Source organism: Suncus etruscus, chromosome 18 (genome assembly GCF_024139225.1).
Source record: "Suncus etruscus isolate mSunEtr1 chromosome 18, mSunEtr1.pri.cur, whole genome shotgun sequence".
NCBI lineage: Eukaryota > Metazoa > Chordata > Mammalia > Eulipotyphla > Soricidae > Suncus > Suncus etruscus.
This window is the reverse complement of record NC_064865.1, coordinates 9,971,344-9,994,240: the sequence shown is the minus strand read 5'-3', so window position 1 is coordinate 9,994,240 and position 22,897 is coordinate 9,971,344. Positions and strand designations below refer to the sequence as shown.

The 22,897-nt window shown below is 38.0% G+C and overlaps 1 protein-coding gene and 1 non-coding gene across 2 annotated transcripts in view; both read left to right on the top strand.

Moving 5' to 3' along the window:
- The window catches only part of LOC125996554 (cAMP and cAMP-inhibited cGMP 3',5'-cyclic phosphodiesterase 10A), a 238,348-nt gene extending 216,003 nt beyond the window's left edge, over window positions 1–22,345 (top strand). Inside the window, exons 19-22 of the mRNA XM_049765489.1 lie at window positions 15,762–15,873; window positions 16,492–16,572; window positions 20,042–20,130; window positions 21,627–22,345. Of these exons, the coding sequence (XP_049621446.1) occupies window positions 15,762–15,873; window positions 16,492–16,572; window positions 20,042–20,130; window positions 21,627–21,735 (391 nt within the window). The 3' untranslated portion in view covers window positions 21,736–22,345. The remainder of the gene's footprint in view (window positions 1–15,761; window positions 15,874–16,491; window positions 16,573–20,041; window positions 20,131–21,626) is intronic.
- LOC125996895 (small nucleolar RNA SNORA51) lies at window positions 7,709–7,841 on the top strand. The gene has a single exon (XR_007491556.1). It is a non-coding gene; the product is annotated as a small nucleolar RNA SNORA51 (small nucleolar RNA).
- Window positions 22,346–22,897: the final 552 nt, after the last annotated feature.

Below are 22,897 nucleotides of genomic sequence, written 5' to 3'. Positions count from 1 at the left end.
CATAGCAATCTATGAGCTATTTTTTCTGACTGAATTAAATCTACTATTTTCCTATAACAATGAATAATCCTTAGGACTCCTTGAAACACTTTAACTTTGTATGCTTTGTGCTAGCTTTGTGAGCTTGTTAACTTTGTGTGTTTGTGCTTTCTGATTACTCTAACAAGGTTGGGATTTATCGCACTTACCTAGAAAGATCACTTCCTTCTTTCAGAGACATTCTAAACATTTTATGGATATTTTTAGCAAAGTGTATCCTAAGAAACATATTTAAGCTTATAGAATAGTCTAATGTATTCATATATATTCAAACCCTCAATCAAGAATTTTATAACATTTTAGCACGATGTCTTTGCCTCTTTTTGTGTCACTTGAGTGCAAATTATAATGTAACTATTTCCTTAATCTAGATTTCTTTAAAGCAAAGAACAACCTGTTACCAGGTTAGTTTCTTTTTTGTTTTTGTTTCTGTTTTTATTTTTGGGCCACACCCAGTGGTGCTCAGGAGTTACTCCTGGTTATGTGCTCAGAAATCAATCCTGGCTAGGGGGACCATATAGGATGCAAGGAATCGAATCCAGGTCCATCCTGGATTGGCTACATGTAAGGCAAATGTCCTACCCTACTACTGTGTTATCTCTCCAGCCACCAGATTAGTTTCTAATGATAATAACCTCTGTGGAATTTTAGTTGCAGTTATTTTACATTCATTTGTTTCATGCAAATCGAATATTGCATTATCTTACTATCCCAAAATGTAGAGTAAAACCCTTTACTCCTAAATAGCATTTTGTCATACATTTATATAGATCCAGTAACTTTCTTTATAAACTTATTTGTATTAATAGTTTTTACACTTACAATTGAATTTTTCATTTTAATGTGAAATACATATTTCAGTACCAATAAAAATATGAAATGTCACATATTTGCCACATTTTCTTGTGGTTTAGAATTTTTATTATCTGATACATAAGGATTTATGTTTATTTTATCTTCTTGCTTGATGCTTTTATCACTGTGAGAAAATGAAACTTTCTTTTACTCATATAATAAATTCTTTTACTCATGGAAATACTTACTTTTACTTATGGTAATATTTACCTTTATTCATGATAATAATTTTTTATTAATGTAAACTTTCCTTTACTTGTTGCAATACTTCCCTTTCCTCCTGATCATACATTCATTTATTTTATTTTTTATTAATACCTTTATTTAAACACCTTGATTACAAATATGATTGTAGTTGGGTTTCAGTCATGTAAAGAACACCCCCCTTCACCAGGGCAACATTTCCATCACCAATATACCAAATCTCCCTCCTCTCCACCCCACCCACACTTGTACTCTAGACAGGCTTTATACTTCCCTCATTCATTCACAATGTTATGATAGTTCTCAGTATAGTTATTTTGCTAAATGCATTCACCACTCTTTGTGGTGAGTTTCATGTTGTGATCTGGACCTTCCAGTCCTCCTCTCTTTGTCTCTGAGAATTATTGAAAAAATGTCCTTTATTTTTCTTAAAATCCATAGATGAACGGGACTATTCTGCATCTATCTCTCTCCCTCTGGCTTATTTCACTCAGCATAATAGATTCCATGCACATTCATGTATAAGAAAATTTTATGACTTAATCTCTCCTGACAGCTGCATAATATTCCATTGTGTATATGTTCCACAGTTTCTTTACCCCTTCATCTGTTGAAGGGCATCTTGGTTGTTTCCAGAGTCTGGATATTGTCAATAGTGCTGCAATGAATATTGGTGTGAGGAAGGGATTTCTGTAGTGTATTTTTGTGTTCCTAGGCTATATCCCTAGGAATGGTATAGCTGGATAGTATGGGAGCTCAATTTCCAGTTTTTGGAGGAATCTCTATATAGCTTTCCATAAAGATTTTTGGAGGAATCTCCATATTGATTTTCATAAAGGTTAGACTAGATGGAGCAAGGAAAGCCTCTTCAGCAAGTGGTGTTGGCACAATTGGTTAGACAAAAGCGAACTCAGACCCCAGCTAACATCAAATATGAAGGTAAAATACAAATGGATTAAAGACCTTGATATCAGACCTGAAACCATAAGGTATATAGAACAACATATATGTAAACACTCCATGACATTGAGACTAATGACACCTTTAAGGAGGAAAACCGCTTTCTCCAAACAAGTGGAAGCAGAGATAACCAGATGGGTATATATTAAGTTGAGAAGCTTCTGTACCTCAAAGGAAATAGTGCCCAGGATACAAGAGCCATCCACTGAGTGGGAGAAACTAGTCACCCAATACCCATCAGATAAGGGGCTAATCTCCAAAATATACAAGGCACTGACAGAACTTTACAAGAAATAAAACACCTAATCCCATCAAAAATGGGGAGAAGAAATGAACAAACACTTTGACAAAGAAGAAATACAAATGGCCAAAAGGCACATGAAAAAATGCTCCACATCACTAATCATCAGGGAGATGCAAATCAAAACAACTATGAGGTAACATCTTACACAGCAGAGATTGGGGCACATCACAAAGAATGAGAATAAGCAGTGCTGGCGGGAATGTGGAGAGAAAGAAACTCATTCACTGCTAGTGAGAATGCTGTATAGTCCATACATCCATTTATTAATGTAATACTTAATGCTTAATAGCCTTTTGTGTCTATGAGCCACATCACCTTCTTATACTCACAGTCATCTTGTCATATCTCTTCCTCTCTTTTACCATCATTATATCCATGTCTTTTTTATTTGTTTGTTTTTGGGCCACACACGGTGACGCTCAGGGGTTTACTCCTGGCTATGACTTTAGAAATCACTCCTAGCTTGGGGGACCATATGGGTTGCTGGGGGATCTAACCAAGGTCTGTTCTAGGCTAGGGAGAACAAGGCAGATGCCTTACAGCTTGCGCCACCACTCCAGCTCCTCTATCCATATCTTGAAGTATAAAGGGTGTCTTGTCACCAGCAATGGTTGAGACAAGCAACTACTGCTTCCTCGAGCTCTCCACCTCTTCTGCCTACACTGCTTTGCCTTCTTGCTCATTAGCTCAACTTATTTGGCCCACTTTATTTTTTGTTGAAATCATTGACTGTTTCTTTTGCTCTTTATTCTCTCAGTTCTTATAGTTATTCCTTTCCATTTCAAGATATTGCTTTTGTATTTGGTCCTTATTTTGTATCGCTATACATGTTACTTTTGTTGTGAAATACTATCATCATATAATTAAATATTACATGCTATAATATGATATATATTATATAATACATATCATATATTAGCTATTCTACATATGTTATAGGTTTCATATAAGTAGCTAAGTTAGTTGACTATTAAAATTTTTTAAATACAACTAGACTTATGTTTTACCCATGTACCATTTCCATTGCTTTACATTATTGTGGGAAGGTTCATATTTCCATCTAATATTATTTAGTGTTAGTGGAAAGAGCTTCATTTAAGATTTCTAAAAATGTGTTAACAGTTTTTTTCCTGAAAATATTTCGACTTCTCTTTTCAAAGACAGGATAGCTAAATTCTCAATTAACAAATATTCTTTCAGATTTTAAATTTTTTTCCTGTTTTATTTAGTCTGTGGAATAAATTACTAAATTACTTATGATTGGTTTTCAAGCACACAATGTTTTAACACTAAAGCCTTCACCAGTGACTTTCAGAATTTTTTTTAAAAATAACTTATTTAGGCTCCATAGCTACAACCATGTTTATATTTGGGTTTCAGTCATAGAAAGCACATACCACTTCACCAGTGCAACTTTACTGCCACTAATGTCCTCTATTTCCCTCCATCCCCTGTCCCTTGCCTGTCTTCAAGACAAGCATTATATTTCTCTTTCTATCCTTGTCATGTTAGTTGTTAGTGTAGTTATTTTTTTAACTGCATTTACTACTGCTTGTGGTAAACTTCAATCATGAGCTGGTCCTTCCAACCCTCATCTCTATTATCTCTGGGTATTATTACTGCACTCTTTCATTTTTCTTAAATCCTACAGATGAGTAAGACTACTCTGTGTATATCTCTCCCCCTCTGCATATACCTTTCCCCCTCGGAATTATTTCACTCAGCATAATAGTCTACATGTCTATCGATGTAATTTTATTATTCTATTTTTCCTAACAGCTATTTAGTATTCCATTGTGTAGATATACAATAGTTTCTTAAGACACTCATTTATTGTAGGGCATCTGAGTTATTTTCAGATTCTGTCCATTGTAAATAGTACTACAATGAACATAGGAGTGTAGAGGGCATTATTATATTGTACTTTTTGGTCCTAAGGTATATTTCCTTGAAGTGGTATTGCTGAATCATGTGGGAGTTTAATTTCCAGTTTTTTGAGGATTCTCCATATTGTTCCAGAAAGGCTAGACTAGATGGCATTCCCACTAGCATGAATGAGAGTTCCTTTCTTCCACATCCATGCCAGCAATAGTTGTTCTTGTTTTGTGTGATGTGTGCTAGTTTCTGTGGTGAGAAATGATATGTTATTGTTGTTTTGATTTTCAGCTCCTGATTATCAGTGATGTGGAGAATATTTTAAGTGCCTCTTGGTCATCTGCATTTCTTCTTTGAGGATATTCCTCTTAATTTTCTCTCACCATTTTTGGATAGGGTTAAATATTTGTTGTTGTTATTGTTGTTGTTAATTTCTGTAGTATCTTGTATATCTTAGTTGTTAGCTCCTTATTTTATGGGTATTTAGTGAATAGTTTCTCTAATTCTGTGGGTGATCTTTTTATTCTAGTTGCTATTTCCTTTGAATTGCAGATGATTCTCAATTTAATGTAGTTTCATTTGTTTATCTTTGTGTCCACTTGTTTGGACAGTGATGTTTCCTCTTTGAAGATGCCTTGAGTCTCAATTCATGGACTATTTTGCCTAAGTTTTCTTCTATATATCTTACAGTTTTATGTATAATATCAAGGTATTTAATTCATTGTGATTTGACCCTTGTGCACAGTGTTAGAGGTCTGAGTTCACTATTTCTGCATGTGGCTGACCAGTTGTCCCAAACACCACTTGTTGAAGAGGCATTTCCTTGCATTTTGCATTAATTAATTAATTAATTTATTTATTGTTTTGTATTTATTTCCCCTTTACCAAAGATTAATTGATTGTCTGAAAATGATTCTCTGAATACTCAAGTCTATTCCACTAATCTGTAGGTCTGTCTTTATTCCAATATCATAATGTTTTAATAACTATTGCTTTGTAGTACAATTTAAAGTTTAGGAAAGTGATGCTTCCCATATTTTACCCTTAAGTGTTGCTTTAGCTATTTATGAGTATTTATTGTTTTATATGAATTTGAGGAGTGTTTGGTATACTTCTTTGAAGAATGTCATGGGTAGCCTTAGAGGAATTGCATTAAATTTCTGCAATGCATTTTAATGATGTTAATTCTCCCAATCCAGAAATAGTGTAAATGTCTCCATTTCCTGGTGTCCTCTTTTATTCATTGAAGCAGTCTTTTATAGTTTTTTGTATAGACCCTTCACTTGTTTAGTTAAGTTGACTCTGAGGTATTTGAATTTTTGTGGTGCCAAAGTAAATGAGATTGTTTATTTAATGTCCATTTCTTATCTATTATTATTTTTCTATAAGAAGGCCATTGATTTTTGTGTGTTAATTTTGTAGTCTGCCACTTTGCTATACTTACCTATTTTTAGAAACTTTTTATTAGTCTTCAGGGTTTTCTAAATATAGTATATGTCAACTGCAAACAGTGAGAACTTGACTTCTTACATTCCTATCTGGATGACCTTGATATCTTATTCTTGCTTAATTGTTATGGCAAGTACTTCTAGTACTATGTTGAATAGTAATGATGGGGGGAAGACTTGCCTTGTGTCAGAAATTAGGGGAAATGCTTTCAGTTTTGCTGCATTGAGTATAATATTCACCATGGTCTTTCACTATATTGAAAAATGTTCCTTCCATTTCCATAATATTGGGAGTTTTTATCATGAATGAATGTTAAACCTTATCAAATGCATTCACTGCATTACTTGATTTGATGGAGTGGTTTTTATTTTTTCTTTTGTTGATGTGCTGTATTACATTGATTGACTTGCATATATGGAACCATCTTTGGATCTCTACAATGAATCTTACTAGGTCATGGTTTATGACTTGATGAAGTATTGGGTTCTATTTGATAGGATTTTGTTGAGGATCATTGCATCTGTGTTCATCAGGGATATTGTTCTTCAGTTCTATTTTTGGTGGCATTTATGCTGCTTTTGTATCATGGTAATGTTAGCATTATAAAACCTAGGAGTGTTTTTGTTTCTTCAATATTCTGGAAATGCTTGAAAAGTATAGGCAGTAGGTCCTCTTGGAAGGTTGAAAGAATTGATTAGTGAATCCATCTGGTCCTGAACTTTAGTTTTTGGGAAGACTTTGATTACCGTTTTAATTTCCTCAATATTGATGGACCTATTCAGATATGTTAGATCATCTTAATTTATCCTTGGGGAGTTATAAGAGTTCAAGAATTTATTCTTTTCTTCCAGGTTTCTTATTGTGGCATAGTTTCTCAAAGTAGTCTCTAATTACCCTTTGAATTTCTGTAATATCTAGTAATTTTCCCCTTTTATTTCTAATTTAGTTTTGTTGTTGTTGTTGTTGTTTGGGCCACACCCGGTGATACTCATGGGTTACTCCTGGATATGTGCTCAGAAATCGCTCCTGGCTTGGGGGACCATATGGGGTATTGGGGATCAAACCCAAGTCAGTCCTGGGTCAGTCGCATGCAAGGCAAATGCTGTACCACTGCACTATTGCTCTGACCTCTCTAATTCAGTTTATTAATGTTCTCTTTCTGCCTTTCATTTTGAGTTTGTTTATATATCTTGCTTATTTTTTCAAAGAACCAACTCTTGCTTTCATTGATCTTTTCGATTATATTTTGAATTTCCACCCTATTGATTTCTGCTCTAAAGTTTATATTTCCTTGTCTCCTATTTTTGATTCATTTTATTGATCACTTTCTAATTTTATAAGTGGTAACATTAAATTATTTATGTAGACCCCTTCTTCCTTCCTGATGAATGATTGAAAAGATATAAATTTTCCTCTTAGTACATCTTTAGCTGTGTTCCACAAATTCTGACGAATTGTTTCTTCATTCTCCTTTGTTTCCAGGAATATTTTGATTTCCTCTATTATTTTATCTCTGACCACTGGATGTTCAGTAGTGAGCTGTTTAATTTTCAGTTGTTAAAATATTTTCTCCCTGTCTGCTTGTTATTCAATTCAAATTTAAATGCATTATGATCTGAAGGTAGGTAGTACATACAGTTTCTATTTTATGTAGTTATTTTTATGGGCTAGTATTTGTTCTATTTTGGAGAATGACCCATGTGTATTGGAGAAGAATATGTATCTAGTTTTTGGGGATGGAGAACCCTACAGATAGGTAGGTAGGTAGATAGATAGATAGATACATACATACATACATACATACATATATACATACATACATACATAGACAGACAGACAGACATAGATATCTACTAGAATAATTTCTTCCATTGCTCTTTTCAATGCAAATATATTCTTGTTAGGTTTCAGCCTGGTTGACCTATCAAGGGGTTACAGGGCTGTGTTGAGATTTCTCACTATTATTGTGTTGTTATTTATGTCTTTCTACAATTTTGTCAACAGTTGTTTTAAATACTTTGCTGCCTCCCAATTCTTACCACAGGCTGTGTTCTTTACACTGACTGTATAGAAAGAGGAGGTACAGTAATTGCACCCCATATACACCTCAACACAGGCCCTTTGCCTGGTCTGTATTGTGAATTGGGGAACAAAAAATACTTTGCTGTTTTTCCATGAAGCTGTGTATTTTTTCTTTAAGCCTGAATATAGTCTGTCTGGGTGACGTACTTTTGAGTAGTGCATTAATTTTGTTGAGTTTTGTCACTATATCACTGCCTTTTGGCCTAGAGGGTTTCTTGTGACAAATTTGCAGTCAATTTTAGGGATGCTCCATTGAATATAATTTCCCTTTTTTATCTTGTTGATTTTAATATTCTAACTCTATCTATGGAATTCATCATGTGACTAGGATATTTCACACGGGGTGCTTTTATTTGGGTCTTTTTGCTGGTACTCTTTGGGCATGTATGATTTGGTTGCATGTACTCTGTACCTCTGAGGGTTTCTCTACAATGATGTCCTTGATTGTACTTCATGGGATTTTCTTCCTGTGTCTCTGAGATGCCCAGGATTCTTATGTTGCTTCTGTTAACTCCTATCTTTGTCTATTCACATTCTTTGAGGACTTTTCCCATAGTCTGATTTGTTGTTGTTGTTGTTGTTGTTTGAGGCTCTTTTCCAGCCTCTTCTGTTGTATAGAATTGTTATGCATCTCATTTTCCAGCTAACTGATTCTGTAATCAGCCAGTGTTACTCTGTTGGATAGGCTTTCCAGTGAGGTTTTCATTTCACCTACCAAGTTTTTCAGCCTGTAATTTCAGTTTGAAGTTTCTTACTTCCACTCTTATAATCCCTTGACTCTTACTTGTGGACATTCAGTTCGTTCTGTTTTCTTTGAGTTCTATGAACATCTTCCATATTTCTTCTCTAAAATCCTTAAATGAGAGGCTAAGTAGGTACTTGGTACTTTTTGTGTCATCAAGGCTACTCTCCTTGTTCTCTAAGCATGGTGGTGACCTGTGTTGTTTCCCCATTGTCGAAGCTGGAGAGTGGTGCTTTTTATATCTTGTGCTGGCATTCCTTGACTAGGAAGAGTATTAGACTGTGGAGACACTGTGCTCCACTGACTTTTTTTCTTGAATTCTGTCATTTCACCTGAGTGCTCCCAATGTGGCTTTTGGTTACCAAAGCCATAGCCATCTCAAACACAGTCATGGAGTAGGCTCCACTGCTCTGGGTCCCCACTTTGGATTCTGTCCCTTCATCTGAGCACTGCTGATGTGACCTCTGGCTTGCAAAGCTGCATCTCCCACAAGTACCACGGCACTGCAGATTTGGCAGAATTTTTAAAAATGTTTTGGTGAAGGGGGATGTGCATTTTATGGCTACAACCCAATTACAAACATGTTTGTAACTATAGTGCTTAAATAAAAATGTGTCTCTTACAGCATCCATCATTTTTTTTTTTTTGTGGTTTTTGGGTCACACCCGGCAGTGCTCAGGGGTTATTTCTGGCTCCAGGCTCAGAAATTGCTCCTGGCAGGTACGGGGGACCATATGGGGCGCCGGGATTCGAACCGATGACCTCCTGCATGAAAGGCAAACGCCTTACCTCCATGCTATCTGTCCGGCCATTATCCATCATTTTAACGATGAAAATCAGCAATCACTATTCTTCAGTACATAGCATCTCTTTTTGCTTTTGTTAGTTATGAAGGGTTTTTAATGTCTTATTTTTATACATTGTACCTAAGTGTGAATTTTCTTTTGTTTGTTTGTTTTGTTTTTGGGGCCCACCCAATAGCTCTTAGGAGTTATGCCTGGCTATGCGCTCAGAAATCGCTCTTGGCTAGGGGGACCATATGGGATGCTGGGTATCGAACCAGGTCTGTCTGTGCAAGACAAATGCCCTACAGCTGTGTTCTTGCTCCAGCCCCAGAATTTCCTTATTTTTTATCCTGATCAAGGTACTGTGTGTTTTATGGATCTTTGGATTGTCAATTTTAGTGACATTTAGAAAAGATTTAATCTTTTTTTTTTCTAATTTTTCAGTACCATTTGTCACTTTTAACTCTACATATGATAGCTTACAGGCTGTTATAGCTCTATACTGCTTTTTCAGTTCTCTCTCTCTTTTTTTTTATCTCTCTCATGTGTGGGGTAGTAATTTAAGTGGGTAATTTGGCATGATCCATCTTTGAATTTCACTGATATTTCTCACATTCTCTACAATCTGTTGTCAGTTCCATTCAGGACCTTATGTTATTTTGCATATTATGTTTATCACTCTGAGCTTTCTTTTACTTGTTTTTCTCCCACTTTTTTCGTACCTGTATTTACAATGCAGTTAATATTGTTTCCTGATATAGTGTTCCAAGACCCTACCCACCATCTGTGTCAGTGTTCTTCCAGTGTCTCCAGGCTCACTCCACTTCTTAGGAAACTTAGTTCGTAGATCAACTCTCCTACAAATACAAAGAAACACAGGAACAAACTCAAGTATGATTGACAGTATTTTATTAAAAATAAAATAGTTGCTAATAGTAGTAGTAGCTGTTGTCAATAGTAGTTGACCTACTGACCTGCAAAGTCTGACTCTCTTTGTAGGCATGTAATTTTTATATAGTCTTTGGTATGCCATAATCTAAGATTATAATTCTAAGATGTTTGTGTGTGTATGTGTGTGTGTGTGTGTGTGTGTGTGTGTGTATGTGTGTGTGTGTTTGGCGTCCACACTTGGTTGTGCTTGTGGCTTACTGACTCTTAAGTGCCCAAGAATGATACCACGTGATGTGTTCAGGAACCTATATATGGTATGGGGAATTAAACTGGGGCTCACTGCATACAAAGGAAGTCCTTTACCTTTTTCACCATCTCTCTAGCCCCAGTAGTAAGACCTTTTTCATCTTTTATCATGAGATATAATTTTTAAAATATTTAATTTAAAAACTTTTTAATATATTTTTTATTTAAACACCATAATTACAAACTTGTTCATAATACCAAAAAAGTGGTTTTTTTCCACAGATAAAATTGTTCATGCCTCTAGGGGTAGGCATTTTACTTCTCGCTCTTTCTCTCTCTCACACCCTTTCTGTTTTTTCTTTTCCTTTTCATTTTTTGTCTTTTGGTTTTTGGCCACACCTGGTGATGTTCAGGAGTTACTCCTGGCTATGTGCTCAGAAATCACTCCTGGCTTGGGGGACCATAAAGGGCACGGGGGGATTGAACCGCGGTCTGTCCTAGTCTAGCACCTGCAAGACAAATATCTTACTGCTTGTGCCACTGCTCCAGCCCCTTTTTCTTTGTTCTTTTTTGACATTGTGGTTTTCACTATTTCTAATGAAGGAGTACCATGAATGTCTCTTTCATATTAGACGCTTCTCTATTCTAACTGCACTCTCTGCTTTTTGTGGCAAGCTTCCTACCATGGATTGCTCCTCCTATCCTCATCCCTGTTGTCTCTGGATATTATTCTCACTCTGTCTTTTATTTTCCTTATATCCCACCAATGAGTGGGATTACTGTTTATCCTTCTCCCTCTGGCAATGTCTATTTTTTGCTTCAGGGATATCACAAAATAATATTTTCTCTGCTTCAGTTCTTTGAAAGAGATGATAAAGAATTGACATAATTTATCCTTGAAATTTTCTCGAACTCAATGTGAACTTGCTGCTTTCAGTTTTAAATGGTTATTAATGATTAATTTAACTTCCCTAATAAACAGAGATAGACCTATTTCAGATATTTACTTTTCTTGTACATTTTGAGAGTGTATCCTTAAGGAATTGGCCCCTTTCATCAGTAAAATTTGCAATTTAGGGTTGTTTATTCTCTTATACATTTTTCTTCTTTTCAAATATTTGATTTATTTTGTTTTAATAATATATTTTAATTAAATAATTTTTATTGTGACCAAGATAAATTACAAATCTTTTACAGTAATATTTTAGGCACATGGTGACATTGAATCAGGGGCATTCCCACCACCAGTGTTGTCCTTCCTTCACCCCTGTTCCCAGCATGCATCCCATATCCCCCTCCTTTGACCCCCAGGCTGCTAATATAAGTGGGTCCCTTTGTGTCTAGTTTGTTGTAGATTGGGTTTCGATTCTGTTGTTGTTAGCTTTGGATTTGGTGTTTAAGTATGATCATTTTTTATTTCTTCTCAATGTTCATACACCTGTTTGGTCTTGGTACCCTCCATTATTTCCCCCTCAATTTGTGAGGCAGAACAAGATGGTTCAAGTTATGTGGCTCTGTTTGGAGGAAAAGAAAGAGAAAAAAAGGGGTGAAAATCAGACAAGAAATGGGAAGAGTCCTTCTGGAGTCTATAAATATCAATTTAAGAAAAAAGGGAAAGGGAAGAAAAATATAAAAACTATACAAAAATTAACCAAATGTTTTCATAATATTTTTATTTAAGAACAATGATTACAAACATGATTGTAGTTGGGTTTCAATAATAAAAAGAACACCCTCCTTCGTGATACCCCCTTTTTTTCTGATATTAGTAACTTAAATTATCCTTTTACCTGACTAGCACTGGCTTATCAATTTTATTGATCTTTCTAGAAACCAGCTTTTGGTTTGGTTGATCTCACTAATCTCACTTTGCAAAGTAGAAAATTATTCTGGTTTTAATTTAATTCATTTACTTCTGTAAAAAATCATTTGAAATTTGAATTTAATTTCCTATTCTTTTTATTATTTTTCTAAGTAAATTTAAGTTCTGAATTATGATTTTTTTCTAAAAAGGATGTCATTTTAGTGCTATAAGCTTTTCTCTAATTATTGCTTTTGCTGTTTCTCACGTTCTAGTGTACCTTCATTTTAAATTCATTTTCAGTTTTTCAATTTTTTCTTGATTTTTCTTTCAGAATATGTGCTATTTATAAGTGTGTCCAAGTGTTTTAATCTCTAAATGTTTACGGGAGTTTCCAAGCTGCTTTTCTGTTGTTGACCCCTTACATAATGGCTTTGCCATCTGAAATATCTGTCAAGTGCTTTATATTCTTTTTAATCTTAAGCTGTTTTTTATGGCCTGGAATATGGTCAATCTTGATGATTGTTATATGTAAACTTGAAAAAGTTGTATTCAGAAGAATAAAGTATAGTCTACAACATATCAATAACTGAGATACTGAATTCAAACATCTTTTTATTTCACATCCACTGTTAAAGTCTCAATCAAAATAGTGAATTCATTTATTTCTTCTTGGCTAATATCAGTTTTAGGCTCACTTATACTTACAATATTTTATTTATAAATATAGAAATTGAATAGAGAGTTGTAGACATAAAATAGCAGGTCAGGTACTTGCTTTGAATGTAACTGACCTCGCTTCTGTCCCTAGCATTCCATATAGTCCCTGAATTCTACTAGGTATGATCTCTGAGTATGAAGCCTGAAAAAATTGGTTTGGAGGTGTCACTCAAAATAATAACATTTTTTTAAATTAAAGTGATCTTATGACATCATAAAGTGTGTCTTGTTATTTTATCATCTTAGATTGTTCTTTTAACTGGCATATTTAGATCTTTGGCATTCAGCATTATTAAGAATAGAGTTTCATTATAGCCTGTTCTATTGTTTTTCCTTGTTTCTTCATCTTCACTTTCTCTCCCCCTCTACTCTCTTCCCTCCCAACTTTCACCAGACGGAGAGAGAAGTTTAAGGTTTTGTTTGCTTTTATCAAATTCAAAGTCGTATTCATGCAAGATATGTGCCCTACCACTGAGCAATATTAATGGCCCCTCAACCATAATTTTCCATATATTTTTGTGTTCATCTACAAATCAACAGATTTTATAAAACCTCAACAACATGAAACTTTTTCAGCTTCTGCATTCTTCAGGAAACTGAAACCACAGCATTAGAGCATTGGTTATTCTCTAGAAAGTGTGAGATTATGGAATGATTTAAATACTAATATATGGAATTATGAAATGTGCAGATATGTAGGAAGCTTCTTATAAATTTCAATATTTCCTACTCCAGTATTATGCTTGGGCTAATGAGAGAAGTAAAGTTTGTGTTCATTGAGATGTAATAAAAAGGTCACAGCAGCATTGTTCATCAGAAAGATGCCCCAGAAAGATCTAACAGACAACAGCTGATGAATGACTCTCCACAGTATTCTGCCATTTAGATTGTGTAGCAACAAAAGACTGTCTATTCTGACTCATATAACACAGAGAGTCATACAGACATTATGTTGAGCAAGACATCATATATAAAGTCATATAGATATTATGTTATGTCATGGAAAGCTTTTATGTGAAATTCTAAAACTAGTTACACAATACATGTTGCTAGCAATTGTCATCAGTTAGGGTTAGAAGAGGGACATTGTCTGACACATTTGAAAAGGGGTTTTCAGAAATAAGATTGTTTCGTGTCGTCTTTGCTGTTGTAGTTTAAGATTCTGATTTATTGGGGCTTGAGAAATATCCCAGTGGGGAGGGTGCATGCCTTCCATGGAGCTGACCTAGGATCAATCCCTGGCATCCCATATGGTTCGTTCTGTTTCTCTTCTAGTCCCCTTTACCTCTGCTTCCCTGCCATGGAGCTCTGCTTCTTGATGTTTTGCAGGTAATGTGCAGTCTTAGGGAAGCTGGGAAGCTGACCTCATGGGCACCTGTGAACCTTCTTGAAGAGTAGTAGAACCAGCTCTGAGACTTCAACAGGGTTGACTCAGTTTCATAGAAACTCCCCAGTGTGGTGTTTGGTTGTTTATTGTCAAGGTTATGATCCATCTGATGGAAGGCCTGTGGGCAACTCTGTGTGCTGTTTTCTCCATCAGCCTGACCATGATCACCAAGGGGGACCTGGGATTCTGAAGCATGAACTTTATTAACTTTGGTGGACAGTCAGGGGCGGTGGGTCTTGGGGAGGGTGGGGGACACATTACTCTCCTCAATCTCTTCCTTTCTCCACTCTGCTCTAAGAAGGTGTTTGGCTTAGGGAACAAGCTGGCAGGAGACAGTGCACAAACCTTGCTGGTGATGGTCCTTGGACTCAGGTTCTCTTGGACAAGCAGGAAACAAGCAGGAGCCATTTCTTTTTTTTTCTCTTTCTTTTATTTTTTTAATCATATGAGAGAAATTTAATTAGAAGGCAATATGAGGACCAATCCAAAAGCCTCTACCATTGGTAGATGATGATGATGATCTCCTGCAGATGTTAATCAGAATCATCATAGGTCATCAAAGATCCATTTGAAGAAGCTCCTTCATGTGCTTAGATGGTAAGCTAGGTTGCAAGCGTTGACTTTCTAACCCTCAGACATGAATTGTTTTGATGTTTTCATGTCCCTGTTCAGGTGCCATTCTATAATATGTGGGGTCTCAGCTTTCAGTTTTGCACAAGAAATCAGAGAATCACAGGAAAGGGTGCATTTTGACCAAGCAGTTCTTTGAATCTCAGTGAGCCAGCCAACCTTCTAGGGAACTATTTCTGAGACAGATCAGTAGATCAGCTGGTAGAGACAGACTCTGGACCAGTGTAGGACAGCACCAACAGAGCATGATTGGCATTAAGAGGGAGCTGAATCAAGAGGCTGCTGAATAATCTTCAGGTGCATAGTGAGGCACAGAATATAGGCAGTGAAGGTATCTTAGGGGCAAAGATGCCCATGTTGGCAGTTAGGTTGGGTAAGGATATGACTGATGGGTCCTCTTGAAAAATTCATTACAGATCATTGTGTGTTTGTTTTTATTTTTCCTGTGTGACATGAAAGGATGAGGGTGGATTCTTTCTTCTGGCATCTTCCTGCTCTAGTTTTCCATAGTTTTAAAAGTTCTGTTGAGTTTCACCTGCCTTCAGTGTGGCCTCAGTAGTACTGGGGGCAGCAGTACTCTTCTCCTGTGAACTTCCAGGATGAAACTCATCTCATCAAGGACTACTAACACTTTTGTTCTGCCCAGTGTCCTGCCTCTGATTTGTTTCTGTTCTCTACTCTCTCTACATGAAGAAATGCCCACACTACAGCCCAGCCTAGAGGTCTTCCTTAGCCTGGGTGTCTATGTGAGGAAGCTGTGCTAACTTCTCTTATGTTTCTATGTTTTTCAGAGACAGAGTCATTGGTTTGATGATGACAGCCTGTGACCTGTGTTCTGTTACGAAGCTGTGGCCAGTGACAAAGCTGACAGCCAATGACATATATGCAGAGTTCTGGGCTGAGGTATGTCCTTGACTTTCCTAGGTACAGGGGCAATATCAAGACATGAAAGGAATTTGAGGAGAAATGGAATATATGAATGATTTAATAAGTTTCTTAGTTGTTCATTTTTCCAACTAAAATCCAAGGTGAATCTCACATGCAGAGTATGACTGTCCTTGATGATGTGGGACTTGAATGTGTTTATGAATTTTCTGATCCCAATGATCTGAATGGCATTTCCAATAGTCAATGTTTTATTTATTCACAAAACACTCCCAGTCATCTTGGTATTTTAAGATCAGCACTGGAAAAATCTGAAAAGGAGCTCACAACATCATGGGCTAGATATGTTGGGAGTTACAAATTTGTGAAGATTTGCCATCTTGCCACAAAAATAATACATTATTAGTAAACCGGATGACCAATTCAGTCCCACAGGGAATATATGGAAGGTGTGAGGTAGCAAGTGTTGCTACTTTTATCCCTCTCGTGGAGCAAAGGGGATAACTTTCATTCGCAGTTCTCGGCTCTTTCTCTGGATCATTTAATTAATTATAAAGAGAAGTTTTTCTTCTTAATTGTGACTGTTGTGTAAGTAAGGGCTTTACTACTTCCCCCAACATTGTCTTTCTATCTCAGGGTGATGAGATGAAGAAGTTGGGGTTGCAGCCAATTCCAATGATGGACAGAGACAAACGGGATGAAGTTCCACAAGGCCAGGTATGAATTATGCTGAAAAGTCCATAACCTAAGTCATAAACTCATCTATCCCCAAATCCAAGTATGATTGGGTTGTAAAGTCTATAATCTAGGTCATCTCCTAATTCTCCACAGGACCAGATGTGATTATGTTGTCAAGTCCATAGTCTAAGTCATAACCTATCTACTAGTAAAAGAACATCTGCCATGTTTTGTTTTTCTTTTTCCATATTATCTTATTTTAAGCACCTTGACTATAAACATGATTGTAGTTGGATTTCAGTCATAAAAAGAACAACTCCCTTCATCAGTGCAACATTCCCATCACCAGTGTCCTCATTATCTCTCCTCCTTGTCTGTATTCAAGACAGGCATTCTACTTCTCTCACTCATTGACATTGCCACCATAGTTGTTAGTATAGTTATTTCTCCAACTACACTCACCACTTTCTGTGATGAGCTACACATCATGAGCCAGTCCTTCCAGCCCTCTCCTCTATTGTCTCTGGCATTAATACAAGGATAAAACAGCACTCTCCAAACAAGTGGAAGCAGTGATAAAAAGATGAGACTATATTAAGCTGAGAAACTTCTGCAACTCAAAGGAAATAGTGCCTAGACTACAAAAGCCACCCACAGAATGGGAGAAACTATTCATTCAATACCCATTGATAAGGGGCTAATATCAAAGATATACAAGTTACTAACATCTGCCATGTTGGTTTGAGTCTGAGGCAATGATTTTTTCATTCCCAGAATTGACTATGATACACTATTGTGTATCTTGAGGGACTGCGAAGAACAGAGAATCCTGTCCCACAGTCATCATACTTGCAAAGGACAGTGCACAAAACCAGGCATACAGAGGTTTCTCATGTGTAGTGATGAAAAATAGATTCTTGAACGAATTATTGGGCTAGGGCCCTCAGTCAATTCCTAGTCTGACCCCCCAAACACTGCCAGATGTGGTTCCTATGATCCCTAGCATTGAACCCTTGGGTCTTGGTACTGAACCATCCAGACTGAATCTCACCAGAAGCAGTTCCAGGGTCTCTGAAAACTGCCTGAGACAATCCCCATCAAGGAGAGATTGTGTTCTTCTGAGTGTGAGACCCACAGTAGGAACACTCAGGTTTGTTCCCAAAGCTGCACTCCAGCCTGATGCCTGGAGTATAGATTGTATCATGCTCTGGAATGATGGAGTGTTCAGTGGACAGAGATTAGAACCCTGTAGTTTATATATTTTCCTAATTTAGAAAGCATTTTAGAGAGCCAGATCGAGATGGTGAAACCTGGGTTAAAATACACTTGACTGGTGTGGCTGGGAAAATGGCACAGCAGGGACAGCATTTGCCTGATACGTGGCTTACTCAGGTTCAATCCCAGCACCCTCCATGGTCCTCAGATCTCTATAGGGAGCAGTTCCTGAATGCAGATTCTGGAGTAAGATCTGAGCATTGCTGGGTGTGACCTCCCCCCCGCCTCCAAAAATAATGATTCCTCAACCAGCTCTGCTTTTCCTCACTTCTTCCAGCAGATATATTTGCAGGGAGCAGTGAGGGGTCCCTTCCAACTTTAAAAGGGAGCACATACATTTCAATTGTAATATTTTAACAAGAAAATCTAAATTTTGTCACTGAATAGGCAAATATATTTTCTGGAGATGGACCTTCTAGATTTTCACTACATGCATGTTACTCAATAAGCACTGCCTAATCTTTTAGTGATCCTTGAACTTTGTCTCTCCACACGTTAGTTAGCACTGATTATTTTTTCTAGATCCTCCTGCACAGTTTCTGATTTGCAATTGGGTTGTGAAAAATGTTCTATGCTGCACTTTTCTTAGATGGGCAGCCTCCTAAAGTAATCCTGAGTACGTCAAGGGCAAATTATTATACTACAGAGTTTAGTCTAGAAAGGAATAACCAGAAATAGCTTGATGCTGCATTTGACATAGTCTCAAATTTCCCACTTAATCTGTTTCTGTTACTCAGGAGAATGGGCAAAAGTGGACAACCCTGGAGGAAGTAGAGCGATAGCACAGCAATAAGGCATTTGCCTTGTATGTGGCTGACCCAGGACAGACTTCTGTTCGATCTCCAGCATCCTATATGGTCCCCCAAGACAGAAGCGATTTCTGAGCATATAGCCAGGAGTAACCCCTGGGCATCACTGGGTGTGCCCCCCTCCCCCCCCCAAAAAGTGAACAGCCTGAAACTCCTTATTTCCCTTCAGTCCTGTTAGCCAGTATGCATCTGAATGTGTGGACCAAATGCTGGTGGCTGTCATACATTCTCATGCACATCTATGGAGTAGTTGTTTGTGAGATTTATGAGATTTCCCCTTTCATGTAACCACAACATTCTGTCTAAATTATATCTACTTCTCTACTTCTCCATTCTATTAAAAGGGCCAATTTCAATTAGTTCTATGAACTTATGCCTACGAGTATTTGCTTTAGTTCATTTTGGGTTCTGTTACTTCACATTGAATTTTTTTTTTAATTTTCACTTTTTTTTTTGGTTTTGGGGCCACACCTGGTGACACTCCTGCCTATGTGCTCAGAAATCACCCTTGACTTGGGACACTGGGAGATCGAACCACGGTCCGTCATAGGTTAGCGTGTGCAAGGCAAATGCCCTACTGCCTGCGCCACCGCTCTGGCTCCTGAATTTGTTTTTCTATTTTGCACAATTTTTATCAAAATTCTATCAGTGTCTTTATTTTTCTGGACTCTGCAGAGCACTAGGGAGAGAGTTGACAATATTGCCTGAGAGCAAAGCCTGAGCTAGGGGATTTAATGAAAGTGCATTGCTGCACTCCCCCCACAATTTTCCCCCAAATTATTAAATTTTCCCCCCAATTTTTCCCTAAATTACTCGAATTTCCCCCAAATTACTCGAATTCCCCCCCCAATACTATATCCATTTAAAAATGAGAGAAAAGTCTAAGTAGCATATTTCTGTGATCAACTAATAGCTTATGAACTCTATCACTCCTAAGACATGACATCTGCTCCATGAAATCTACTCAATATGGAGAGTCCATGTAGGAGCCACAGTGCTCAATTTGAAGTGTGGATGCCTGGTTTCTGTAAGATCGCTTCCTCAAATTCTGTTTGGGGGATGCTATTTTTATTTTATTTTAATGTTTTTGTTTTGTTTTGTGCCATATGCAGTGGTGCTCAGGGGATACTCCTGGCACTGTGTTCAGAAATCACTCCTAGTAGACTTAGGGAACCATATGGGATCAAATCCAAGTCTGCTGCATGCAAGAAAAATGCCCAACCTACCGTGCTATCACTTTGGCCCCTATTTGAATGCATTGTTTAAAGGTCACTTTATTCAAATAAATAAATAGTGAATCCAAATATGTAGCAAAATAACAGCATGTGATTGCACATAGCTGAAAAAAAGCTTCACTTGAGAAATGCATGCTGGCTATTTCCTAACATGCCCTTTTGTCTCCTCTCTGGTTTATGCCAATGCAGCTAAGCTTCTACAATGCCGTAGCCATCCCCTGTTACACCACCCTCACCCAGATCTTCCCACCCACTGAGCCTCTCCTCCAGGCCTGCAGGTAAGGAAGTGCTCACTGCTTTGTCCAGCCTCCTCCTGGGTCGGGAGGGAACTCGGGGACTCCACACATCAGTGCTGATGTGTCTTCTCTGCAGCTCATAGTGCAGTTGGCCTTGAGCAGGCTGAGTGCTCTCCCGGTAGGAACATGATTGATTTTCATTAAATGCCTCCCAAACAACACTTTGAGCATCTGACCCAGCCTGGGTGGTGCCAATAGGCATCCGGACACCAAAAGGAGGTGTCAAGTTTGTTAGTCTCTGAAACAAATTTCCCCCACTGGCCCCTTGCTGCTGATTTTTTGAGTCCAGGGCAGTAGTGGGGAGGTTAGGGCTCTGTCAGAGAGGGGACATGGTGCTAGGAATGAGATCTTGAGAAAGGAGTGCTCTGCTCTTTCAGTCTTATCTTCTCAGAAGGAACTGAAGCTGCATGGTAGCAGTTTCAGCTATAGATTACACACACACTCATGACACTCACATACACTCACACACACTTACATACACACATATGCACACACACATATCCTCACACACATCCCACAGCCTTTCATCACTTTCCTGAAGGGTGAAAGAAATACTTAAAATCACATCACTTTGCAGTGCTTTTTAGTTTTTTCTGTTTGTTTTTGACTATATGATCAGGAAGCATTTTCCCAGACCCAAGAGACCTTTTTTTTTTTTTTTTAAATTTTACATATTAAAACAAACAGAAAACAATACAGGATCCAAAGAGATATATCACACAGTGTGTAGGTTGATTGCCCTGCACATGGCCAACTATATTCATCTTTAAACCCAAATGATCCAATGAGTCCCAACTGAACACAGAGTCAGGATAAGTTCTAAGCATAACTGCATGTGGGTCCAAAACAAACAAGTAAACAAACAAAACATAAATTTCCAAACATACAAATAAATTGCTTTTGCCATGGAAAAAGGCCACAAAAGCATCATCCATGCTCACAAGAGTGAGTGTTGAGTTATTTATGATAAGATTCCTGTATGCATTTGGCTATTATATAAAAGAAGGTGGTGGCAGGGAGGGAAATGCTGAAGACCTAGTTAGCTAGAGCAGGCAGTGGCACAGTAGCATCATCCCAGGGCCAGAGAAGAGCAAGTAATTGAATTCTCAATAGATATAAATGAATAGTAAGAAAGACCAGGGAGGAGGTGACAGACATGAAACCAGAGTCTACGGAGCCCAGACCTAGCTTTTCTGCAAAGAACAAGGTACCTAAAGTTTGTATTGGGTCTGACTCCAGGCGATTATTTCTATGGGACACAAGTTCAGAGCCAGTAGTTGGGGGCCAATTTAGAACATGGCCTCTTCCCAGGATCCCCAATCTGGTGGCAGACTCCTTTCTGCTCAGGCACTGGTGGTCTGTTTTCTGGCTGGTGAAAAGCATGTGCCTTGCTCTTGGCTGGTTTCTGAGCTGGGGGGACATGATATGTGCAGGTGAGGAGGGGCTGAGCCCCAAGGACAACACAACTTTTGTCCTAGGAACAACCTCAGCCAGTGGGAGAAGGTGATGCGTGGAGAGGAGAGTGCGCTATGGATCTCATGTACACCTACAGACTATGAGAAGCCGTTGGAAAAGATGGAAGACTGAGGGCACCCTGGCAGGGCCCTCCTGCGGGTACTTGTGGTCTGACTTTTTATCATTTTTAATTTGTGGGAGGAACCTACACTAGATCTCGGGGACATGGACTTCTTGGGAGATGGTACTACCAACAACAGAGGCCTGTGGGCGGCCCACAGCCCTTCTCCTTTGTGACTCGTCACAGCTGGTACCTGCTAGGAGCAGCAGGGCCGTGCACCTGCTATCAACGGAAGGGGTAACCCATCGGATTAGCATACTGACCTTTCCTCACAGACAAACAATGCTGAGGCCTTAATGGAATCGGACACCAACTCTCCAGAAGGGGGTACTTTTCCATTGGATCTTGCGCACTTGGTGGTTAGAAATGGTACTCTTAAGACACAGTGCTTGGGCTGAGCACCCATGTTACTTGGTTGTCATTGGTTCTAACTGGTAACTCCTGCCTATTGCTCTTGTCAATGTGTATGTATGGTGTGTGACTTCCTTGTACCAGGCATGAACTCTGAGCAGATAAGGACCCTGAGAGGTGTCCAGGCTCACGGTCTGTGCTCTGGCCATAATCTTGTTCCAAACTTCCTGAATTAAAGTTGGGTAGAATAAAATGTATTCTTAACATTTATTCCAAAGGGCTTAGAAGAGCAAATTTAACACTCAAAGTCGCTGCTCAGTCCTCCCAAGAAGACCTGCACATCGGTATCATAAATCTCAGAATTCTGCATGCCAGGTCTCAAGACACAAGGGAGTATTGAAGAATCGTCGGTGTGGTAGTCTTGGCAGATTCACTAAGCCCTTTGCATAAAAAACAAAGTTGGATGGGGAGTTTGTTTTACTGGATGAGGTCTTATGGCTGTAAAATGTGGATTTTGAGAAGGATCCCTTTCTATTTTTCACTGGAGCATTCTAGAACTTCAGAGTCGCATTCAAATGAAAAGAGTATTAATTGCCCATATAAGTGCCATTAAAGATCACATGTTTCTTTGAAATTCAAAGCAGACCATACAGCCAGAAAGTCCTCTGTGAATATTTACTTCCCTTGGCCACAATCCTTTTTCCTTGGTTCACTCAGTCTCTTGTTATGAGCTTCCTGCCCTGGCAGTGAGGGGAACATAACCAAACAGAGCAGTCTTGGCCATATTTACTTCCAGTCTGCTTCTTTTGCTCAAGAGGTTTT